Source organism: Haliotis rubra, unplaced genomic scaffold (assembly GCF_003918875.1).
Source record: "Haliotis rubra isolate DU_JTF1 unplaced genomic scaffold, ASM391887v1 Scf221, whole genome shotgun sequence".
Taxonomy (NCBI): domain Eukaryota; kingdom Metazoa; phylum Mollusca; class Gastropoda; order Lepetellida; family Haliotidae; genus Haliotis; species Haliotis rubra.
The window spans coordinates 1,459,262-1,485,028 of NW_025766237.1; the positions used below are offsets into that span (position 1 = coordinate 1,459,262).

The following is a 25,767-nucleotide window of genomic DNA, read 5'->3' on the forward strand; positions in this document are numbered from 1 at the left end:
TGGTGTTTTAGGAAGCGATTTTGTCATTTTCCTCAGTGATGTTTAGTCATAATTCTAGCTGAAAGGTCAGTGCCCTTTTTTGAGCTACTGGATCGTTAGTTAATTGATCCCTAGTTGCCAATGATTATCGATTATCGACATTTCTAGGTTCGGCGATTTCGGTATCGTAGCATGATAATCAGTATGTGTTGCTAAGAATATTTATGATCAGGAACATTTTTCATGGATAGACAACTTCTTTATTGCAATGGATGCGGCGTCTCGGTGTAGATGCTGACACCATTATCACTCAATCACTTGCTTGATAACGGTATTAGCATCTACACCGAAACGTCGTATCCATTGCTATAAAGTCGTTCTATGTAGATAAAAAAAAGCCTTCCTGTTCATCATACCAGCTTCTAAATGCCACCAAAAGAAGACAAAAGATTATTTGTAATCCGATCTATGTCAACAAACAAACAAAAAACGTTATCAATCAAAGAATACAAAATAATCATTGTAACAGTTATCTGGTTTCATCTTTTGGATTCAGAAAAGGACATTCTCCCATGTGATTAAATACCTAATATGTGCAAAACAGGCTAAATTATGACACTTGTAATGATTCAATGTGAGCATTGTAACAGTTATCTGGTTTCATCCTTTGGATTCAGAAGAGGACATTCTCCCATGTGATTAAATATCTAATATGTGCAAAACAGGCTAAATGATGACACTTGTAATGATTCAATGTGAGCATAGTTGATTCTCCAGCGACGTGGATAAATATATTTATACAATATACTGAAAAGAGCCTTGGGTCATTTTGTTCGTGGTTTATGTTCTTTGGAAGATTGAAAGACTGATATTGTTTTCCTTTTATCCTTGTGCTGCATTTGATCGTGCTAGAGGACCTATATCTGCACATGACAGAAACATGACCCGTGTTATTGAGAACCAATATGAACCGTTAAGGACAGAATGTATGAATGTCAACTTTTTTATTTGAGGAACAGGACAATTCAGAGAATATGCTTACCAAGTCAACGACCCTGACTACCCTATCCCGTTAGTCGCCTCTTATCGACAAGCATGGGTTGTTGATGATCAATTCTAACCCGGATCTTCATAGGTTAGCAAGTATTGGACTCGGAGCAAGTATAGTACACAATAGGAAGGTCGTATTTCCACAGCAAGACCTGATTTATTTGAGGAACAGGACGTTTCAAAGAATATGCTAACTCCGAAAGTCGTGTTCTGAACATCCATAAATTCTCGCCTTTATGTTATCATTTCTAAATGCCGTTCAAAGACGTTAAGTTTGAGACAATTCCGATTGATACCTTATTCTTGGATGGTTATGTATCAAACTGCAACACAGTGTGTTAATAATGTATTTTACAATATAATTTTGCTTAAAAAAGCACATATTCACGGTTGTCAATCTGATTTGCTCTGTCCTTGATTCACTAACCTTTACTCTTAGTTGCCTCTTCACGGCGTCAGCTGCTGTTCCGGTCTGAGCGGAGACCTCAATGTCGACATCACCAATGACTGAGGCAGTTATTGGAAAGTACACAGCCTTGGCTTCACCAGGGCGTACAAGATACCTCTGGCGTTGGAGGTCAGAGTTAAATGTTTCTTCACCGTCAGAACCAATAACGACACTTTGGAAACCGCTGTTGGGCTTAAGTGTAACGGTTACCTATGGAAGGAGTATAAATATAATAGTGTTACTGTTCTCTCATATTTAGGTGCATTTATTCAAATTGGGAATCGGGAATCTGTCTCGTGAAGCCTTCTAAAATCCAAACAAAATCTACATCGAATATGTTTTGTGTGTTTGTTTGTTATTTAACACCACAGCCATATTCCAGCTACATGGCGGTGGTCTGTAAATAATCGAGTCTGTACTAGACAATCCAGTGATCAACAACATGAGCATCGATCTTTTCAATTGGGATACGATGACATGTGTCAAGAAAGTCAGCGAGCTTGACTACCTGATCCCGTTAGTCGCCTCTTACCGACAAGCATGGGTTGTTGATGATAATTCTAATCCAGATCTTCACGGATTAGCAAATATTGGACTCGGAGCAAGTATAGCATACATAGGAAGGTCCTACGTTCCCAGTAAGACCTGGTTTGGGGTTTTAGTTTTCTTGAGCTTCATTAATTATTTGTGATGAATTTGACTGACTGAATTTCAAGATTTCTTTCACATGAAAATTCCATTACGTAAACCGAAATACAAATATCATGTTTAGCTTTGTAACCAAGAAATAGGCTACACATACTTAACTCATGTCGGGAAAACTTTAACAACTGGGCTTCCTCAGTCGAAAGCAAATTGTTCGACACAGTGAGTTTAGTTTTACGCCGCTTTTTGCAAAATTCCAGCAATATCACGGCGGAGTACACCAGAAATGGGTTCTCATGTTGTACCAATATGGGGAATCGAACTCGGGCCTTCGGCTAAACCACTAGACGCATTAAAAACGTTCGAAGAGTGATATGATAATCTGTTATACATGAAGACAGCCTACATCTTGCACTGTGGTCAGGTAGTTGAAGACGCTGGCCTGAACGACCACCTGTTCCCCACGCACCACGGATTGCGGCAGGTTCAGACTGACGAAGAACGACCGGAACACGCGGAGCTGTGAAACAGGAATCCAAAAGTTGGCGAAGAAGAATGATCCTAGGCCGTTTAGTATATGTGGACAGGGGACGTCAAGATTGATTGATTGATTGATTGGTTGATTGGTAGTTGTTTAACGCCGCACTCAGCAATATTACAGTTATATGGCGGCAGTCTGTGAATTATCGAGTCTGGACCAGACAATCCAGTGATCAACAGCATGAGCATCTACACAATTGGGATACCATGACATTGGTGTCAACCAAGTCAGCGAGTCTGAACAAACGTTAGTCGCCTCTTAGGACAAGCATGGGTTGCTGGTGACCGATTCTAACCCTGATCTTCACAGGTTTTGGACGTTACGATGTTTCGCACAGAATACTTTATTCACAAGTCTACACATAAGGCCTGTTAACACAATTATGTTATGGGTGAAGTGTAAACGCGTTAGAAAGAATCCATGTTTAAATCCATAGAGTACAGATATCATGTCATTGCGGTACAAAGTCTCATATATTAGGCAGCATACCGTTTCGGTGATTTTTTATATATATTTATATAATAAATGTCATGAAAAACTAGAGCAAAAGAGTTTGCAGAAGACGGACGTCCACCTACAGTATACAATCTATAGGGAGATACGTAGAAAGTTAGTTCTATAAGTTATGATCAATGGCTCTACGGTTACCTTAGCGGAGGTTGGCGATACTCCGAGTCCTGAGCGGGGGCTGATGGCGAAAGCACTGGCCACCCACGATGTAATAGTGTCCGGTACAGTGGTCTGGATCGATGCCCGGCCGTCCTGTCTGTATCACAACACAACAAACACTACATAACGCGTCAGACAATCTTTGGAACAATCACTAGATTCTTTAAACGATGCCAAGTCTTATGGTCTCTTGAAATCCCAGCCTAGCTACCTCTTCTCGAGATCAAGCACTCTCTACACTAAAATCCCCAAATAGCGGGTGTAATGTCCGATGCCGTCCAGATAAAATCTACTCTGGTCATGTTCTCACAGTGAAAGGTTTGTTTGTTGTTAAACGCCACACTCGGAAATTTCCAGCTATATGGCGGTGGTCTTTGAATAATCGAGTCAGGACCAGACACTCCAATGACCAACAGCATGAGGATCTACACAAATGGGATACGATGACATGTGTCAACCAAGTCAGTGAGCCTGACCACCCGATACCGTCAGTCCCTTTTACAACATGCACGGGTTGCTGAAGACCAATTCTAACCCGGATCTTCACGGGTCCACTCACCCGATTGTGGTATTCACCCAGAGCCACGTCTCCGGGAAGATCTCTCTTACTCTTTCTACTTTCTTCAGGGGAGAGGCCTGCGCCGATTCAGTGACTCTACGTGGGCTTGCACGGGCAAGAGAAGGGCTACTGTCAAACTGCGCTGGTGCACCTGTAAAAACAACAGTTTCAGTGTTACTATTTGTTTGTTGGTACTGTTCTCTTATGTTATCATACTTCAAATAGCACTGTTAACTAAATGATTATTTTCATCAAAATGTCATTTACAGTGAGTGTTACTATTCATTTCATGTAACCATTCAATAAGTATGAAATACTATTAATGATATCAAAGCTTTCATCCACTCTAAATTGCTATTCATGATAATCTTATGTTACCTTCATAAAGTGCTACTTTTCATCATATACAACCTTTCTTTCGATGTTACTTTTCATTTTATACAACCTTTCATCCGGTGATACTCTTCATGTCATACAACCTATCATCCAGTGATATTATTCATCTCATACAACCTATCATCCAGTGATATTATTCATCTCATACAACCTATCATGCAGTGATATTATTCATCTTATACAACCTTTCATCCAGTAATATTATTCATCTCATACAACCTATCATGCAGTAATATTATTCATCTCATACAACCTTTCATCCAGTGATATTATTCATCTCATACAACCTATCATCCAGTGATATTATTCATCTTATACAACCTTTCATCCAGTAATATTATTCATCTCATACAACCTATCATCCAGTGATATTATTCATCTCATACAACCTATCATCCAGTGATATTATTCATCTCATACAACCTATCATCCAGTGATATTATTCATCTTATACAAGCTTTCATCCAGTGTCACTGGCCATTTTTTACAACCTTTCATCCAGTATTAATATTCATCTTATGCAAACTTTTCACGCGTTGTTACCATTCATCTTATACAACTTTTTAATTAAGTGTTATAACTAACACTTTTACAACCTTTCATGCAGTGTTACTATTCATTTCATACTACGTTTCATCGGTGTTACTATTCATCTGGGCGGTGGGGTAGCCTAGTGGTTAAAGCGTTGGCTCGTCACGCCGAAGACCCGGGTTCGAATCCCCACTTGGGTACAATGTGTGAAGCCCATTTCTGGTGTCTCCCGCCGTGATGTTGCTGGAATATTGCTTAAAGCGGCGTAAAACCAAACTCAGTCAGTCAGTACTATTCATCTTATACAAATTTTCATTTCATTCAATCTGGTATGATAATTTAATGATTTAACAAAAAAAATTGTGCACGTGCGGAGTTCTAGGTTAGAGTTTCAATTCGCGTTTCACACTTGAAACTTCTTCAAGTAAAAACTCAATGACGATAATGACTCCACAAAACACTCACTCACCCCGAGGTCCAGACCCAAATGAATAATGATCATAACTTCTACCATACGCAATACGTTCTCCACTGGGCAGTTGCGCATCAGTGATGACAAGGATTCCAGCTCTCTGCAACATCGTAGTTTACAGGTAAAACATCAAACTCCGGCACAGCGATGACTAATATAACATCACTGCCACAGGCTAATTTGCATATCACGTGACCGGACTTTTCTCTTGTTTGTAAACAAACGCGCATATTCATAATAAGAAGAGACTGGACTCACGGAAGCTTTTCGGCGCCCTCTTCATAACGTTTTACATTGTTACATATCTATTCTTCCACAACTGCGACAGTAAGGTCTATGACAGTACATATTTAGATATCAAACTGGCTGCATCGTTTGCTCTCCATCAGCTTCGATGACAGCACGTGGAGCCGTACAACCTATGTAAACAAAGAATCGCTACGCAAATCGAAATAGTGTTACATGTTTTTGGATATTTTCTCAGTGAAACTAAACCATTCTATTAAAGATGTTTAGTTAGATGTGTAGACTCGTCAAAAATAAAAGAGTAAAAGAAATCTGTACATTATATTGAATGGACATTGCAAGATGTGACGAATCGTCACATTTTTCTGGCCTGTGGCAGAGGTACTATGCTGGCTTGCCGCACGGAACTCTGGGTAGGAGAGTGGTGAAACATAGCTACACCGTCAGAGTATAGGGGACACGACATATGCATAACACCAAAGTATGTATGTTTGTATCTTTGCGACCATGTATCTAAACAACAGGTGGACAGAACATATAATACGTCATCTTATCACTACGAAAGGTTGTTTGTTTGTTTGGTTGGTTGTTTAACGCCACACTCAGCAATATTACAGCTATATGGCGGCGGTCGGTAAATAATCAAGACTGGACAAGACAATCCATTAAAATATTAGTATTAACACCATGAGCATCGATCTACGCAATTGGGATACGATGACATGTGTCACCCAAGTCAGCGAGTCTGACCACCTGTTCCCATTAGTCGCCTCTTACGACAAGCATGGGTTACTGAAGATCAATTCTGATCTGGACCTTCACTGGTATATGAGCATATGTATATATCACTACATCATTGTGATAGGTTTACTGGTGATTTGTATGTTTTGACGGTGATCAAACAGTTTTTGAATTTTTCGAACTTCTGTTAGAAAGGGTATGAATGTATCTCTCGGGTTGTGAATATTGGCACGAAAGGATGGAGCTGCTTGAACATTGCTACACATAAAGGTAAGTTGACTATTTGGAATTTGTAGCCACCCATATTGTCATACAGTCTTGTGGGAATGGTTTTTTGCTCTGAATCTATGCATAGGCCTAGATATAGGGCAGACAACGTCTCACTAGTCTCCGGTATGTGAAACATAGTGTCAGTGTAAAGGAATAACCAGCCTTCACTATCCTCAGAGACAAATTCCGTTTGGTGTAAAGGGAAACTCAGATGGTTCAATCAGTGGAAGGGGACTGGTTATTGACTGTCGTCGAACGATACAATTATACTTGATGTTTATGTTAAACTTCTTGGCCAAATGTCCTTGTTTTTATATTGCCATTTCGAACACTGAAGGCAAACAATCCATCCTGTAAACTCCGGCAAATGTTTACTTCAACAGACTAATTAACTAATCAGCCCATATGGATCCATTCTCTTCCCACAGAGGTTACTCAAGTCATATATTCCCACAGAGGTTACTCAAGTCATATATTCCCACAGAGGTTGTTCAAGACATATATTCCCACAGAGGTTGCTCAAGTCATATATTCCCACTGAGGTTACTCAAGTCATATATTCCCACGTAAGGTTGCTCAAGACATATGTTCCCACAGAGGTTGCTCAAGTCATATATTCCCACAGAGGTTACTCAAGTCATATATTCCCACAGAGGTTGTTCAAGACATATATTCCCACAGAGGTTGCTCAAGTCATATATTCCCACTGAGGTTACTCAAGTCATATATTCCCACGTAAGGTTGCTCAAGACATATGTTCCCACAGAGGTTGCTCAAGTCATATATTCCCACAGAGGTTACTCAAGACATATATTCCCACAGAGGTTGCTCAAGTCATATATCCCACAGAGGTTACTCAAGTCATATATTCCCACAGAGGTTGCTCAAGTCATATATTCCCACGTAAGGTTGCTCAAGTCATATATTCCCACGTAAGGTTACTCAAGACATATATTCCCACGTAAGGTTACTCAAGTCATATATTCCCACGTAAGGTTACTCAAGTCATATATTCCCACGTAAGGTTACTCAAGTCATATATTCCCACGTAAGGTTACTCAAGTCATATATTCCCACGTAAGGTTACTCAAGTCATATATTCCCACGTAAGGTTACTCAAGTCATATATTCCCACGTAAGGTTACTCAAGTCATATATTCCCGTAAAGGTTACTCAAGTCATATATTCCCACGTAAGGTTACGTGGGAAGATATGACTTGAGTAACCTTACGTGGGAAGAGAATGGTATGGATTGTTCTGGGTAAAAACATCATGCATCTTTTACATTTTCCGGCGAAAGAACTTTTTATAATCTAATTGATATTTTTTAGATATTCGGAGTGGATGCTACAAACGAGTCCCCATGAACCGTAGTTCCAAGGTACTGACACTACCTGGGTACTGGCTACATGACTCTACCCAGGATACCCTTGATCTCACCTGGAAAATTTCTTTTGCATTTGTGCCCGACGATGGAACCGGGAAATGCCATTTCAAGAAGTCATCGCTTGGTGCGCTATAATCGTACTTCTTAAGTTCCTTCATCACCTGGTTATCAAACATGAAAAACATTATTGAGATAGCTAAAAAAATACTTATACATGTCATTGATGTGTTTTATTCAATCAATGCACATTAAACATTTACATGTTGCATTTACACCGTCGGTATTCCAGTAAAACATATCATATTGAGACCAGAGAACAATAAGTCTATGTTATCCACAGCGTGAATAGTATATGAAAGGATAATTAAAATTCAATGAAGATAAAAGATACTCGCATGGACGCTTCCTAGAAGTAATTTCGTGCACTTGACTTTCAACCGTCTATGACTGTGCAGAGCAATCAAAGCATGGACCTAAGTTTTGTAAAACACTGAATAATATTTCTACAAATGCTGCCGCCATTAATACGAGCAGCATGTTAAGGATTTTGCATCACACGGTTTGAGCATCCTCGTTATACCTCTGACCAGCGGGAGGATGCGGTTGAGGTTGGGGAGGAGGGGAGAGGTGGTGGTACTGGTGGTTCACAACGGGAGAGGATGAGGTAGAGATGGTGGAGATCGAGGTGGTGTTAGAGGATGGTGCTGAGGAATTATATGTTAAGGATGTTGCCCCAGGAATTATATGTAACGGTACAAGCTGAATGGACCCGAGTGGATTCAATGCCCATGTATGCCGAGACAAGTTACCTGTTCTGTAGAGATGTCATTTCCGGTTTTGAGCAGCAGGACACTTTGGTCCACGGCCAAGAGGAAGGCTGTTGATTCTGGATCCGCTGTGACGTCGACTGACACTTCCGTGTGGGGCTTTGCAGTGTCCGCGCTGTACTCGATACCAACCTACAAATGGATACGCAACTATAATACCGAAAAGGTAAGTGTGTCGTGTTAGCATATGCTTGAAGCATCCATGAAATGTTCAAATTTTTCTCACTCTCCGCACAGTAACGGTAGGATTGTTACCGTAGTATGTTTGCTGAAATGAAAATTAGTCCCGAACCTATTATATGACTTATGATACTACTGAACTGCATCTAACCATGAGTCTCAAATTAGAATTGACTTCGTCTGATGGTACCCCACGAAGCAGTGTCACGCAGGCTAGTCGTAGCACTGTCATCTCTTTATTGAACTTCGTCTGATGGTACCCCACGAAGCAGTGTCACGTAGGCTAGTCGTAGCACTGTCATCTCTTTATTGAACTTCGTCTGATGGTAACCCACGAAGCAGTGTCAAACAGGCTAGTCGTAGCACTACGATTTCTTTATTGAACTTCGTCTGATGGTACCCCACGAAGCAGTGTCACATAGGCTAGTCGTAGCACTGTCATCTCTTTATTGAACTTCGTCTGATGGTACCCCACGAAGCAGTGTCACATAGGCTAGTCTTAGCACTGTCATCTCTTTATTGAACTTCGTCTGATGGTACCCCACGAAGCAGTGTCACGTAGGCTAGTCGTAGAACTGTCATCTCTTTATTGAATTCGTCTGATCACGAAGCAGTGCGACATGGGCTTGTCATACATTCAGTGCAATCTGATCAATCTCAATTTAGTTCCTAGGACTATACGATGATATTTCAACAAAGCGATGAAGAAAATTAGATTTATGTTAAAAGTTTAGTCGTTCGATATTAATTGCGATATTCGTGGGACTAAGATCGCATTTTGGATCAAAACCCTGATCTGTGCTAAACAATTTGTATGACGGGAAATTGGTAAATGCAACAACACGTGACCAGATAAGCCAATACGAATGCAAGAATTTCAATATCCTCAATACAATACAATTGATTATTGATCAAACAATCGTCTTACATGGTTGGCGAAAACTCCGTCCACATTGAAGCTGATGGAGTCGGCCACGATTCCCCGCTTTCTGTGACGTAATTAACGAGGGAAGTGTGATGTCGGAGACATCGTGTTGAGGACGGGGATGGTGAGGGAGAGGGTGGTGTCTCCGGGAGAGCTTGGAGTTATTATTCCACTCTTCACCACAATCCCACGTGACATAATCTGCAACGGACCAGAGCATCAGAACGGCATTCAGTCTACAGAGCATTACCATCAATATATACTCATGCCAATAATGGTTGTCACCCCCTTCAATTATTTTTATTGGAGAGGGGGTGTGGGGAGTGGATGTGGTGGGTTGGGATGGGAGAGGATGACAACCATTATTGACACATTTGTATTATTTCACCTCCGCCGAAGACCCGGGTTCTTATTCAGTTCAAATTTCTGGTTCACCTGATTATCTTTTGTTAAAGCCGCATATTGAAGTGAATTAGAATTGGGTTTAACGTTGCATTTAAGATCATGTCGCTTACACGGGGACTTGCGTTAGCATGTGTATGAGTGGCTGCTTATGGTGTTCCGAGTGAGTGAGTGAGTTGGGTCTTACGCCGCTTTTAGCAAAATTCAAGCAATCATCACGGCGGGGGACACCAGAAATGGGCTTTATATTGTACCCATGTGGGGAATCAAACCCTGACCTTCGGCGTAACGAGCAAACGATTTCACCACAAGGCTACCCCCATCGCCCCTTACGCTGATCCGACCTTCAGTTGGCTTTATAGCACTTGTCCACTAAGATACCATTTCGCAGATTAACATGGATCCCCTACTTAGCTACAGTGTTCTGACTTGTCATTGTTTCAATCCCTTCATGTCTAACTTTAGGCAGGGTAACAAGAAGTACCATTTTCAAGAAATTTTTGCATGACACGACATGGTTCATTCATATATGGAAGTATTTTTGGCATTGCTGATATGCTTCTATCGTTGGCGACAGACAAATATATACCTCCCAGTTTTACATGACCACATTTACCTAGTAATGGTATTTACCTGGTATGAAGGGTCATATTTACCTGGTATGAAGGGTCATATTTATCTGGTATGAAGGGTCATATTTACCTGGTATGAAGGGTCATATTTACCTGGTATGAAGGGTCATATTTACCTGGTATGAAGGGTCATATTTACCTGATATTGAGGATTATATTTGGTAAGGAGGGTCATATATATCTGTTTGAAGGGTCCTATTTACCTGACATTGAGGATTATATTAACCTGGTATGAAGGTCATATTTACCTGGTATGCTACGTTTCCAGGAGGAGATGTCGCCTTGACTTCAAACACCCCGTTGTCACCCGCCTGTAGCGTAAAAAGGTATATATCATTTAAAATGCAAGTCAAATTTCGTAACTCAATATCCGTGAACAGGGTGATATTTAATACAGTATAGACCAGCAAAAATATATACCATGAATTGCAGGAATATGTTAGTGTAATTTGTTTAAAATGGTTTTGATGTAGGTAAAAAAGCAAGTTCTTACTCATTTTATACACAGTAGACAAAAGAATTATAGTCGCGGAAACCTTATATTCGAAACAAAGAACCAAGATCTTGGCACAGCCAAGGGAAACAACTCTGTGTCACACTTATGAACATCCTCCGGGTTTGAATTATTTGTAAATCTTAATGACACGCCATACAACGGCAGTGGGTCATACTTTCAGCTGTAATGTGCGAAGCCTTGCTTGAATGTAGGTGTCGCTCCCTGAGTAACTTTTCGTCACGTACTTTGAGGCGTGGATATTCCGGTAGTAAGCCTTAAACAGAGACACATATTCATATCAAGCATATGCAGGAATCATTATCACACAACAATGTACATAACGAGTACACGATGTCCAGTCATTACTGTTCTTACCATTTGTTAAATGGAACGAAGCTTCATTATACCATGTCGTCAGTTTATTGTGACACCTCGTTGCTTGATTATCATGTCGTCAATCTCATTGTTTCATTATGCCATGTCGTCAGTTCATTGTGCCACCTCGTTGCATGATTGTCATGTCGTCAATATCGTTGCTTCTTATACCATGTCGTCAATTCATTGTGCCACATTGATGCTTTTTGTCATGTCTTCAATCTCATTGTTTCATTATACCATGTCGTCAGTTCATTGTGCCACCTTGTTGCTTGATTGTCATGTCGTCAATATCGTTGCTTCTTATACCATGTCGTCAGTTCATTGTGACACATTGATGCTTCTTGTCATGTCGTCAATCTCATTGTTTCATTATACCATGCCGTCAGTTCATTGTGCCACTTAGTTGCTTGATTGTCATGTCGTCAATATCGTTGTTTATATACCATGTCTTCAGTTCATTTGTGACACATTGATGCTTCTTGTCATGTCGTCAGTCCTACATTGTCTCATTATACCATGTCGTCAGTTCATTGTGCCACCTCGTTGCTTGATTATCATGTCGTCAATCTCATTGTTTCATTATACTACGTCGTCAGTTCATTGTGCCACCTCGTTGCTTGATTGTCATGTCGTCAATCTCATTGTTTCATTATGCCATGTCGTCAGTTCAATGTGCCACCTCGTTGCTTGATTGTCATGTCGACAATATCGTTGTTTCTTATACCATGTCGTCAGTTCATTGTGACACCTCGTTGCTTGATTGTCATGTCGTCAATATCGTTGCTTCTTATACCATGTCGTCAGTTCATTGTGACACATTGATGCTTCTTGACATGTCGTCAATCTCATTGTTTCATTATACCATGCCGTCAGTTCATTGTGACACATAGTTGCTTGATTGTCATGTCTTCAATCTCATTGTTTCATTATACCATGTCGTTAGTTCATTGTGCCACCTCGTTGCTTGATTGTCATGTCGTCAATCTCATTGTTTCATTATGCCATGTCGTCAGTTCATTGTGCCACCTCGTTGCTTGATTGTCATGTCTTCAATCTCATTGTTTCATTATACCATGCCGTCAGTTCATTGTGCCACCTCGTTGCTTGATTGTCATGTCTTCAATCTCATTGTTTCATTATGCCATGTCGTCAGTTCATTGTGCCACCTCGTTGCTTGATTGTCATGTCATCAATCTCATTGTTTCATTATACCATGCATTCAGTTCATTGTGCCACCTCGTTGATTGATTGTCATGTCGTCAATCTCATTGTTTCATTATGCCATGTCGTCAGTTCAATGTGCCACCTCGTTGCTTGATTGTCATGTCGACAATATCGTTGTTTCTTATACCATGTCGTCAGTTCATTGTGACACCTCGTTGCTTGATTGTCATGTCGTCAATATCGTTGCTTCTTATACCATGTCGTCAGTTCATTGTGACACATTGATGCTTCTTGACATGTCGTCAATCTCATTGTTTCATTATACCATGCCGTCAGTTCATTGTGACACATAGTTGCTTGATTGTCATGTCTTCAATCTCATTGTTTCATTATACCATGTCGTCAGTTCATTGTGCCACCTCGTTGCTTGATTATCATGTCGTCAATCTCATTGTTTCATTATGCCATGTCGTCAGTTCATTGTGCCACCTCGTTGCATGATTGTCATGTCGTCAATATCGTTGCTTCTTATACCATGTCGTCAGTTCATTGTGCCACCTCGTTGCTTGATTATCATGTCGTCAATCTCATTGTTTCATTATGCCATGTCGTCAGTTCATTGTGCCACCTCGTTGCATGATTGTCATGTCGTCAATATCGTTGCTTCTTATACCATGTCGTCAATTCATTGTGCCACATTGCTGCTTTTTGTCATGTCTTCAATCTCATTGTTTCATTATACCATGTCGTCAGTTCATTGTGCCACCTCGTTGCTTGATTGTCATGTCGTCAATCTCATTGTTTCATTATGCCATGTCGTCAGTTCATTGTGCCACCTCGTTGCTTGATTGTCATGTCGTCAATATCGTTGCTTCTTATACCATGTCGTCAGTTCATTGTGCCACCTCGTTGCTTGATTATCATGTCGTCAATCTTCATTGTTTCATTATACCCATGTCGTCAGTTCATTGTGCCACCTCGTTGCTTGATTGTCATGTCGTCAATATCGTTGCTTCATTATACCATGTCGTCAGTTCATTGTGACACATTGATGCTCCTTGTCATGTCGTCAATCTCATTGTTTCATTATACCATGTCGTCAGTTCATTGTGACACCTAGTTGCTTGATTGTCATGTCGTCAATATCGTTGCTTCTTATACCATGTCTTCAGTTCATTGTGACACATTGATGCTTCTTGTCATGTCGTCAGTCTCATTGTCTCATTATACCATGTCGTCAGTTCAATGTGCCACCTCGTTGCTTGATTATCATGTCGTCAATCTCATTGTTTCATTATTATACCATGTCGTCAGTTCATTGTGACACCTCGTTGCTTGATTGTCATGTCGTCAATCTCATTGTTTCACTATGCCATGTCGTCAGTTCAATGTGCCACCTCGTTGCTTGATTGTCATGTCGACAATATCGTTGTTTCTTATACCATGTCGTCAGTTCATTGTGCCACCTCGTTGCTTGATTGTCATGTCGTCAATATCGTTCTTTCTTATACCATGTCGTCAGTTCATTGTGCCACCTCGTTGCTTGATTATCATGTCGTCAATCTCATTGCTTCATTATACCATGTCGTCAGTTCATTGTGCCACCTTCGTTGCTTTTGATTATCGCGTCGTCAATATCGTTGCTTGCTATACCATGTCGTCAGTTCATTGTGCCACATTGATGCTTTTTGTCATGTCGTCAAATATCATTGTTTCATTATACCATGCCGTCAGTTCATTGTGCCACCTTGTTGCATGATTGTCGCGACGTCAATCTCGTTGCTTCTTATACCATGTCGTCAGTTCATTGTGACACATTGATGCTTTATGTCATGTCGTCAATCTCATTGTTTCATTATACCATGCCGTCAGTTCATTGTGCCATCTTTGCTTGATTGTTGCTTCATTGTTTCATTATGCCATGTCGTCAATTGTGCCACCTCGTTGTTTGATTTCAATTATACCTGTTTCATTATACCATGTCGTCAGTTCATTGTGACACATTCGTTGCTTGATTTGTCATGTCTTCAATCTCATTGTTTCATTATGCCATGTCGTCGTTCATTGTGCCACCTCGTTGCTTGATTGTCATGTCTTCAATCTCATTGTTTCATTATACCATGTCGTCAGTTCATTGTGCCACCTCGTTGCTTGATTGTCATGTCGTCAATCTCATTGTTTCACTATGCCATGTCGTCAGTTCAATGTGCCACCTCGTTGTTTGATTGTCGCGTCGACAATATCGTTGTTTCTTATACCATGTCGTCAGTTCATTGTGACACCTCGTTGCTTTTGATTGTCATGTCGTCAATATCGTTGCTTTTATACCATGTCGTCAGTTCATTGTGACATTGATGCTTCTGACATGTCGTCAGTCCTCATTGTTTCATTATACCATGCCGTCAGTTCATTGTGACACATAGTTGCTTGATTGTCATGTCTTCAATCTCATTGTTTCATTATACCATGTCGTCAGTTCATTGTGCCACCTAGTTGCTTGATTGTCATGTCGTCAATCTCGTTGCTTCTTATACCATGTCGTCAGTTCATTGTGCCATCTCGTTGCTTGATTATCATGACGTCAATCTCATTGCTTCATTATACCATGTCGTCAGTTCATTGTGCCACTTCGTTGCTTCATTATCATGTCGTCAATATCGTTGCTTCTTATACTATGTCGTCAGTTCATTGTGACACATTGATGCTTCTTGTCATGTCGTCAATATCATTGTTTCATTATACCATGTTGTCAGTTCATTGTGCCACCTTGTTGCATGATTGTCATGACGTCAATCTTGCTGTTTCTATACCATGTCGTCAGTTCATTGTGACACATTGATGCTTTATGTCATGTCGTCAATCTCATTGTTTCATTATACCATGCCGTCAGTTCATTGTGCCACCTCGTTGCTTGATTGATTGTCATGTCTTCAATCTCATTGTTTCATTATGCCATGTCGTCAGTTCATTGTGCCACCTCGTTGCTTGATTGTCATGTCTTCAATCTCATTGTTTCATTATACCATGCCGTCAGTTCATTTTGCCACCTCGTTGCTTGATTGTCATGTCTTCAATCTCATTGTTTCATTATGCCATGTCGTCAGTTCATTGTGCCACCTCGTTGCTTGATTGTCATGTCTTCAATCTCATTGTTTCATTATACCATGTCGTCAGTTCATTGTGCCACCTCGTTGCTTGATTGTTATGCCGTCAATCTCATTGTTTCATTATGCCATGTCGCCAGTTCAATGTGCCACCTCGTTGCTTGATTGTCATGTCGACAATATCGTTGTTTCTTATACCATGTCGTCTGTTCATTGTGACACCTCGTTGCTTGATTGTCATGTCGTCAATATCGTTGCTTCTTATACCATGTCGTCAGTTCATTGTGACACATTGATGCTTCTTGACATGTCGTCAATCTCATTGTTTCATTATACCATGCCGTCAGTTCATTGTGACACATAGTTGCTTGATTGTCATGTCTTCAATCTCATTGTTTCATTATACCATGTCGTCAGTTCATTGTGCCACCTCGTTGCTTGATTATCATGACGTCAATCTCGTTGCTTCATTATACCATGTCGTCAGTTCATTGTGCCACTTCGTTGCTTCATTATCATGTCGTCAATATCGTTGCTTCTTATACTATGTCGTCAGTTCATTGTGACACATTGATGCTTCTTGTCATGTCGTCAATATCATTGTTTCATTATACCATGTTGTCAGTTCATTGTGCCACCTCGTTGCATGATTGTCATGACGTCAATCTCGTTGCTTCTTATACCATGTCGTCAGTTCATTGTGACACATTGATGCTTTATGTCATGTCGTCAATCTCATTGTTTCATTATACCATGTCGTCAGTTCATTGTGCCACCTCGTTGCTTGATTGTCATGTCGTCAATATCGTTGCTTCTTATACCATGTCGTCAGTTCATTGTGACACATTAATGCTTCTTGTCATGTCGTCAATCTCATTGTTTCATTATACCATGCCGTCAGTTCATTGTGACACCTAGTTGCTTGATTGTCATGTCGTCAATATCGTTGCTTCTTATACCATGTCTTCAGTTCATTGTGACACATTGATGCTTCTTGTCATGTCGTCAGTCTCATTGTCTCATTATACCATGTCGTCAGTTCATTGTGCCACCTCGTTGCTTGATTGTCATGTCGTCAATCTCATTGTTTCATTATACCATGTCGTCAGTTCATTGTGACACCTCGTTGCTTGATTGTCATGTCGTCAATCTCATTGTTTCACTATGCCATGTCGTCAGTTCAATGTGCCACCTCGTTGCTTGATTGTCATGTCGACAATATCGTTGTTTCTTATACCATGTCGTCAGTTCATTGTGACACCTCGTTGCTTGATTGTCATGTCGTCAATATCGTTGCTTCTTATACCATGTCGTCAGTTCATTGTGACACATTGATGCTTCTTGACATGTCGTCAGTCTCATTGTTTCATTATACCATGCCGTCAGTTCATTGTGACACATAGTTGCTTGATTGTCATGTCTTCAATCTCATTGTTTCATTATACCATGTCGTCAGTTCATTGTGCCACCTAGTTGCTTGATTGTCATGTCGTCAATCTCGTTGCTTCTTATACCATGTCGTCAGTTCATTGTGCCATCTCGTTGCTTGATTATCATGACGTCAATCTCATTGCTTCATTATACCATGTCGTCAGTTCATTGTGCCACTTCGTTGCTTCATTATCATGTCGTCAATATCGTTGCTTCTTATACTATGTCGTCAGTTCATTGTGACACATTGATGCTTCTTGTCATGTCGTCAATATCATTGTTTCATTATACCATGTTGTCAGTTCATTGTGCCACCTTGTTGCATGATTGTCATGACGTCAATCTCGTTGCTTCTTATACCATGTCGTCAGTTCATTGTGACACATTGATGCTTTATGTCATGTCGTCAATCTCATTGTTTCATTATACCATGCCGTCAGTTCATTGTGCCACCTCGTTGCTTGATTGTCATGTCTTCAATCTCATTGTTTCATTATGCCATGTCGTCAGTTCATTGTGCCACCTCGTTGCTTGATTGTCATGTCTTCAATCTCATTGTTTCATTATACCATGCCGTCAGTTCATTTTGCCACCTCGTTGCTTGATTGTCATGTCTTCAATCTCATTGTTTCATTATGCCATGTCGTCAGTTCATTGTGCCACCTCGTTGCTTGATTGTCATGTCTTCAATCTCATTGTTTCATTATACCATGTCGTCAGTTCATTGTGCCACCTCGTTGCTTGATTGTTATGTCGTCAATCTCATTGTTTCATTATGCCATGTCGCCAGTTCAATAAAGCACCTCGTTGCTTGATTGTCATGTCGACAATATCGTTGTTTCTTATACCATGTCGTCAGTTCATTGTGACACCTCGTTGCTTGATTGTCATGTCGTCAATATCGTTGCTTCTTATACCATGTCGTCAGTTCATTGTGACACATTGATGCTTCTTGACATGTCGTCAATCTCATTGTTTCATTATACCATGCCGTCAGTTCATTGTGACACATAGTTGCTTGATTGTCATGTCTTCAATCTCATTGTTTCATTATACCATGTCGTCAGTTCATTGTGCCACCTCGTTGCTTGATTATCATGACGTCAATCTCGTTGCTTCATTATACCATGTCGTCAGTTCATTGTGCCACTTCGTTGCTTCATTATCATGTCGTCAATATCGTTGCTTCTTATACTATGTCGTCAGTTCATTGTGACACATTGATGCTTCTTGTCATGTCGTCAATATCATTGTTTCATTATACCATGTTGTCAGTTCATTGTGCCACCTCGTTGCATGATTGTCATGACGTCAATCTCGTTGCTTCTTATACCATGTCGTCAGTTCATTGTGACACATTGATGCTTTATGTCATGTCGTCAATCTCATTGTTTCATTATACCATGCCGTCAGTTCATTGTGCCACCTCGTTGCTTGATTGTCATGTCTTCAATCTCATTGTTTCATTATGCCATGTCGTCAGTTCATTGTGCCACCTCGTTGCTTGATTGTCATGTCTTCAATCTCATTGTTTCATTATACCATGCCGTCAATTCATTGTGACACATTGATGCTTCTTGTCATGTCGTCAATATTATTGTTTCATTATACCATGTCTTCAGTTCATTGTGACACCTCGTTGCTTGATTGTCATGTCGTCAATCTCATTGCTTCTTATACCATGTCGTCAGTTCATTGTGACACATTGATGCTTTTTGTCATGTCGTCAATCTCATTGTTTCATTATACCATGTCGTCAGTTCATTGTGCCACCTTGTTGCTTGATTGTCATGACGCTTCATTGTGCCATGTCGTCAGGTCATTATGAAACTTCGTTGCTTCATTGTCATGTCGTTAAAGCATTGGGCCAAGTCGCTGCTTGTATGCTTCCTTACAATGTTTCCCTATGTCTTAAAGTCACTGCATTTGGTCATATACTACCCATCAAACGTTTAGACTCATCTAAAGCAATCGCTATATGTTAGGCATATATATATGGTTACATCGAATAACATGAATTTCTCCACTAACTTGGGGAACCAACTGCAAACCTAATGCATATAAATTGCACGAGAACAATGCATAAACTTGCTCAAAAGCATTGCAAATATCGTGCATATGAACAGCTGTGTTTTCGTGTAAAGTTTATTAAGAATTCGCCCATTTTCGCTGAGTTTCATCAATTATTGATCTCATGACAATACTCTTTTCAACGTCACGAATTTGTTTTACAATACATCAGTTCATGTGTAAACAGTACCTTTAGACAGTATGGAATATTTTTCAAAATCTAGTTTAGAACAGTTGACTGAAATAAGTGGCTACATTTACACCAGTGAGTCTAAACTGTATAGCATATGTTAAGATATACTTGGGTAGTATATCTTTAGATATCATGTCAACTATTGTCACTTCATTCTGTTCCCAGTAGATACAAAGAAAAACTATTACTGAAACTGACAGCGGCATTTTGTGACTGTTTCTCCACTTGCATCGATAGCGTATATACCTTTCCCAATTTACGTACCCTCATTTTAACATCTGTCGTATTGTCCGGTATTTCAAGGTCCAGTGGGACAATCCCAGTTTCCGGTATCCGGAGGTTAAGTATAGGCAGGGAGTAGCTGCCGGTAAAGGCGTTGCACTCATAGCGACCCTGATGTGTCTCCGTCCGCCTGTAGTTCACACGTGTACACCTGGATCGCAGCGTTTTCTTCAGAGATTGGGCGGTCATCTTGTTGGGTCACCTTCACCTAGGTTTGGAAAAACAACATGTTAAACACAAACAGGACTGGTACCATTGTTCTGATGTAAGCGTTACCTTCTCTGGCATTTCGCAATATTGGATAGCTACTTACGTAGGCCCTGTAGGGACATGTGTGGTATACAGTTATTTACGTAGGCCCTGTAGGGTAGTGTGTGGTAGACAGTTGCTTACGTAAACCCTGTAATGTTGTGTATGGAAGACAGTTACATACCTAGGCGCTAAAGGGTAGTGTGTGGTAGACAGTTACAGACGTAGGTCCTGTAGGGTAGTGTGTGGTAGACAGTTACATACGTAGCCCCTGTAGGGTAGTGTGTGGTAGACAGTTACATACGTAGGCCCTGTAGGGTAGTGTGTGGTAGACAGTAACTTACGTAGGCCGTGCAGGGTAGTGTAGGGGAGACAGTAACTTACGTAAGTCCTGTAAGGTTGTGTGTGGTAGACAGCAACTTACGTAGGTCCTGTAGGGTAGTGTGTGGTAGACAGTAACTTACGTTGCCCCTGTAGGGTAGTGTGTGGTAGATAGTAACCTACGTAGGCCGTTTAGGGTAGTGTGTGGTAGACAGTTACTTACGTAGGCCCTGTAGGGTAGTGTGTGGTAGACAGCAACTTACGTAGGCCGTGTAGGGTAGTTTGTGGTAGACAGCAACTTACGTAGGTCCTGTAGGGTAGTGTGTGGTAGACAGTTACATACGTAACCCCTGTAGGGTAGTGTGGTAGACAGTTACATACGTAGCCCCTGTAGGGTAGTGTGTGGTAGACAGTAACTTACGTAGGCCATGTAGTGTAGTGTATGGTAGACAGTAACTTACGTAGGTCCTGTAGGGTAGTGTGTGGTAGACAGTAACCAACGTAGGCCGTGTTGGATAGAGTGCGGTAGACAGTAACCTACGTAGGCCCTGTAGGGTAGTGTGTGGTAGACTGTAACTACGTAGGTCCTGTAGGGTAGTGTGTGGTAGACAGTAACTTACGTAGGCCGTGTAGGGTAGTGTGTGGTAGACAGTAACCTACGTAGGCCCTGTAGGGTAGTTTGTGGTAGACGGTAACCTACGTAGGCTCTGTAGGGTAGTCTGCGGTAGACACTTACATACGTAGCCCCTGTAGGGTAGTGTGTGGTAGACTGTTACATACGTAGCCCCTGTAGGGTAGTGTGTGGTAGACAGTAACCTACGTAGGCCGTGTAGGGTAGTGTGTGGTAGACAGTAACCTACGTAGGCCGTGTAGGGTTGTGTGTGGTAGACAGTAACTTACGTAGGTCCTGTAGGGTAGTGTGTGGTAGACAATAACTTACGTAGGCCGTGAAAGGTAGTGTGTTGTAGGCAGTAACTTACGTAGGCCGTGTAGGGTAGTGTGTGGTAGACAGTAACTTACGTAGCCCCTGTAGGGTAGTGTGCGGTAGACAGTAAACTACGTAGCCCCTGCAGGGGCAGTGTGGTAGACCGTAACTTACGTAGGCCGTGTAGAGCAGTGTGTGGTAGACGGTAACTTACGTAGGCCGTGCAGGGTAGTGTGTGGTGACAGTAACTTACATAGGCCGTGTAGGGTAGTGTATGGTAGACAGTAACTTACGTAGGCCGTGTAGGGTAGAGTGTGGAAACAGTAACTTACGTAGCCCCTGTAGGGTAGTGTGTGGTAGACAGTAACTTACGTATGCCCTGTAGGGTAGTGTGTGGTAGACAGTAACTTACGTAGCCCCTGTAGGGTAATGTGTGGTAGACAGTAACTTTACACGAGGTCCTGTAGGGTAGTGTGTGGTGAGACAGTACCTTCACGCAGGCCGTGTAAGGTAGTGTGTTGTAGGCAGTAACCTTACGTAGGCCGTAGGGTAGTGTGTGGTAGACAGTAACTTACGTAGCCCCTGTAGGGTAGTGTGCGGTAGACAGTAAACTTCACGTAGCCCCTGTAGGGTAGTGTGTGGTAGTGAGTGTGTAACTTACGTAGGCCGTGTAGAGCAGTGTGTGGTAGACGGTAACTTACGTAGGCCGTGCAGGGTAGTGTGTGGTAGACAGTAACTTACATAGGCCGTGTAGGGTAGTGTATGGTAGACAGTAACTTACGTAGGCCGTGTAGGGTAGTGTGTGGTAGACAGTAACTTACGTATGCCCTGTAGGGTAGTGTGTGGTAGACAGTAACTGCACGTAGCCCCTGTAGGGTAGTGTGTGGTAGACAGTAACTTACGTATGCCCTGTAGGGTAGTGTGTGGTAGACAGTAACTTACGTAGCCCCTGTAGGGTAGTGTGTGGTAGACAGTAACTTACGTAGGCCGTGTAAGGTAGTGTGTGGTAGACAGTAACTTACGTAGCCCCTTTAGGGTAGTGTGTGGTAGACAGTAACTTACGTAGCCCCTGTAGGGTAGTGTGTGGTAGACAGTAACTTACGTAGGCCGTGTAAGGTAGTGTGTGGTAGACAGCAACTTACGTAGGCCGTGTAGGGTAGTTTGTGGTAGACAGCAACTTACGTAGGTCCTGTAGGGTAGTGTGTGGTAGACAGTTACATACGTAACCCCTGTAGGGTAGTGTGTGGTAGACAGTTACATACGTAGCCCCTGTAGGGTAGTGTGTGGTAGACAGTAACTTACGTAGGCCATGTAGTGTAGTGTATGGTAGACAGTAACTTACGTAGGTCCTGTAGGGTAGTGTGTGGTAGACAGTAACCAACGTAGGCCGTGTTGGATAGAGTGCGGTAGACAGTAACCTACGTAGGCCCTGTAGGGTAGTGTGTGGTAGACTGTAACTTACGTAGGTCCTGTAGGGTAGTGTGTGGTAGACAGTAACTTACGTAGGCCGTGTAGGGTAGTGTGTGGTAGACAGTAACCTACGTAGGCCCTGTAGGGTAGTTTGTGGTAGACGGTAACCTACGTAGGCTCTGTAGGGTAGTGTGCGGTAGACACTTACATACGTAGCCCTGTAGAAGGGTAGTGTGTGGTAGACTATTTACATACCGTAGGCCTGTAGGGTGGTGTGTGGTAGACAGTAACCTACGTAGGCCGTGTAGCCAAGGGTAGTGTGTGGTAGACAGTAACCCTACGTAGGCCGTGTAGGGTTGTGTGTGGTAGACAGTAACTTACGTAGGTCCTGTAGGGTAGTGTGTGGTAGACAATAACTTACGTAGGCCGTGTAAGGTAGTGTGTTGTAGGCAGTAACTTACGTAGGCCGTGTAGGGTAGTGTGTGGTAGACAGTAACTTACGTAGCCCCTGTAGGGTAGTGTGCGGTAGACAGTAAACTACGTAGCCCCTGTAGGGTAGTGTGTGGTAGACTGTAACTTACGTAGGCCGTGTAGAGTAGTGTGTGGTAGACGGTAACTTACGTAGGCCGTGCAGGGTAGTGTGTGGTAGACAGTAACTTACATAGGCCGTGTAGGGTAGTGTATGGTAGACAGTAACTTACGTAGGCCGTGTAGGGTAGAGTGTGGAAACAGTAACTTACGTAGCCCCTGTAGGGTAGTGTGTGGTAGACAGTAACTTACGTATGCCCTGTAGGGTAGTGTGTGGTAGACAGTAACTTACGTAGCCCCTGTAGGGTAATGTGTGGTAGACAGTAACTTACGTAGGTCCTGTAGGGTAGTGTGTGGTAGACAGTACCTTACGTAGGCCGTGTAAGGTAGTGTGTTGTAGGCAGTAACTTACGTAGGCCGTGTAGGGTAGTGTGTGGTAGACAGTAACTTACGTAGCCCCTGTAGGGTAGTGTGCGGTAGACAGTAAACTACGTAGCCCCTGTAGGGTAGTGTGTGGTAGACTGTAACTTACGTAGGCCGTGTAGAGTAGTGTGTGGTAGACGGTAACTTACGTAGGCCGTGCAGGGTAGTGTGTGGTAGACAGTAACTTACATAGGCCGTGTAGGGTAGTGTATGGTAGACAGTAACTTCACGTAGGCCGTGTAGGGTGAGTGCGTGGAAACAGTAACTTACGCAGCCTGTAGGGTAGTGTGTGGTAGACAGTAACTTACGTATGCCCTGTAGGGTAGGTGTGTGTGGTAGACAGTAACTTACGTAGCCCCTGTAGGGTAGTGTGTGGTAGACAGTAACTTACGTAGGCCGTGTAGGTAGTGTGTGGTAGACAGTAACTTACGTAGCCCCTTTAGGGTAGTGTGTGGTAGACAGTAACTTACGTAGCCCCTGTAGGGTAGTGTGTGGTAGACAGTAACTTACGTAGGCCGTGTAAGGTAGTGTGTGGTAGACAGTAACTTACGTACCCCCTTTAGGGAAGTGTGTGGTAGACAGTAACTTACGTAGGCCGTGTAGGGTAGTGTGTGGTAGACAGTAACTTACGTAGACCCTGTAGGGTAGTGTGTGGTGGACAGTTATTTACGTAGGCCGTGTAGGGTAGTGTGTGGTAGACAGCAACTTACGTAGGTCCTGTAGGGTAGTGTGTGGTAGACAGTTACATACGTAGCCCCTGTAGGGTAGTGTGTGGTAGACAGTTACATACGTAGCCCCTGTAGGGTAGTGTGTGGTAGACAGTAACCTACGTAGGCCGTGTAGGGTAGTGTATGGTAGACAGTAACTTACGTAGGCCTTGTAGGGCTGTGTGTGGTAGACAGCAACTTACGTAGGTCGTGTAGGGTAGTGTGTGGTAAACAGTAACCTACGTAGGCCGTGTAGGGTAGTGTGTGGTAGACAGTAACTTACGTAGCCCCTTTAGGGTAGTGTGTGGGAGACTGTAACTTACGTAGGCTGTGTAGGGTAGTGTGTGGTAGACTGTTACTTACGTAGGCCATGTAGGGTAGTGTGCGGTAGACAGTAACTTACGTAGGCCCTGTAGGGTAGTGTGTGGTAGACAGTTACATACGTAGCCCCTGTAGGGTAGTGCATGGTAGACAGTAACTTACGTAGGCCCTGTAGGGTAGACCAGGCTTAAAATTGCTGGGGCTGGAGTCCAGGAAGATGATCTTGTAGGGGTCGGTGTAGTAGACAACGGACGAGGTGCCGTTGAGTGTCTTCCCTGTCAGCTCCTCCTTCACCTCTGCCAGTACAGTCACCGTTTGCGTGTTGAGGTAAGACTGCAGTTTCTTGATTTCTCCAATGGAAACCGAGAACTTGGCACTTCCATCAATCTATACAGATAGGGGAAAATGTAGGAACATGATGCAGTAGAATAATCGCTGTGTGGCGATAGGGTACAGTGAAGGACAATTGATCTGTGGCAAGAAACAATTTTGTTTTATTTCATTGTGTGACCGGTGCTGTCGGAATTGAAACATTGTCATCTTTGTCGCTAACACCTGGTGTCAGCCCGGATTTGCATTCACAGATTCATACAGTGTGCGAAATAGCCACTGGCCCGCTAGCCCGTGGCTTGTGAAAATCTAGTCGGGCCAGTAAATCTTCACAGTCACTGGGCCGCCTGGCTAGTGGATTTTTATGGGGTCATTTTGTAAAATTATCAATCTCTCCGACTTGTTAAGGTCTAACACACTTATAAATCATGCAGGACTATGGTCTGATAAAAATGTTCATCATGTTATCAGCTTAATGATGAAACCCGTGTCTACGTTCAAATTTCGGGCTTGTGAATTGTTTTGTGGGAAGGTG

At 42.2% G+C, this 25,767-nt stretch overlaps 2 protein-coding genes across 2 annotated transcripts in view; one reads left to right on the forward strand and one right to left on the reverse strand.

Moving 5' to 3' along the window:
* The window catches only part of LOC124277430 (CD109 antigen-like), a 36,382-nt gene extending 16,289 nt beyond the window's left edge, over nucleotides 1–20,093 (reverse strand). Inside the window, exons 1-11 of the mRNA XM_046713130.1 lie at nucleotides 20,001–20,093; nucleotides 11,572–11,670; nucleotides 11,149–11,211; nucleotides 9,870–10,067; nucleotides 8,744–8,893; nucleotides 7,988–8,095; nucleotides 5,288–5,390; nucleotides 3,892–4,042; nucleotides 3,312–3,429; nucleotides 2,529–2,642; nucleotides 1,457–1,687 (exon numbers count right to left, since the gene is read on the reverse strand). Coding sequence (XP_046569086.1) covers nucleotides 1,457–1,687; nucleotides 2,529–2,642; nucleotides 3,312–3,429; nucleotides 3,892–4,042; nucleotides 5,288–5,390; nucleotides 7,988–8,092 — 822 coding nt within the window. The 5' untranslated portion in view covers nucleotides 8,093–8,095; nucleotides 8,744–8,893; nucleotides 9,870–10,067; ... (1 more) ...; nucleotides 11,572–11,670; nucleotides 20,001–20,093. The remainder of the gene's footprint in view (nucleotides 1–1,456; nucleotides 1,688–2,528; nucleotides 2,643–3,311; nucleotides 3,430–3,891; nucleotides 4,043–5,287; nucleotides 5,391–7,987; nucleotides 8,096–8,743; nucleotides 8,894–9,869; nucleotides 10,068–11,148; nucleotides 11,212–11,571; nucleotides 11,671–20,000) is intronic.
* The window catches only part of LOC124277429 (CD109 antigen-like), an 84,935-nt gene that overhangs the window by 34,911 nt on the left and 24,257 nt on the right, over nucleotides 1–25,767 (forward strand). The window lies entirely within an intron of this gene.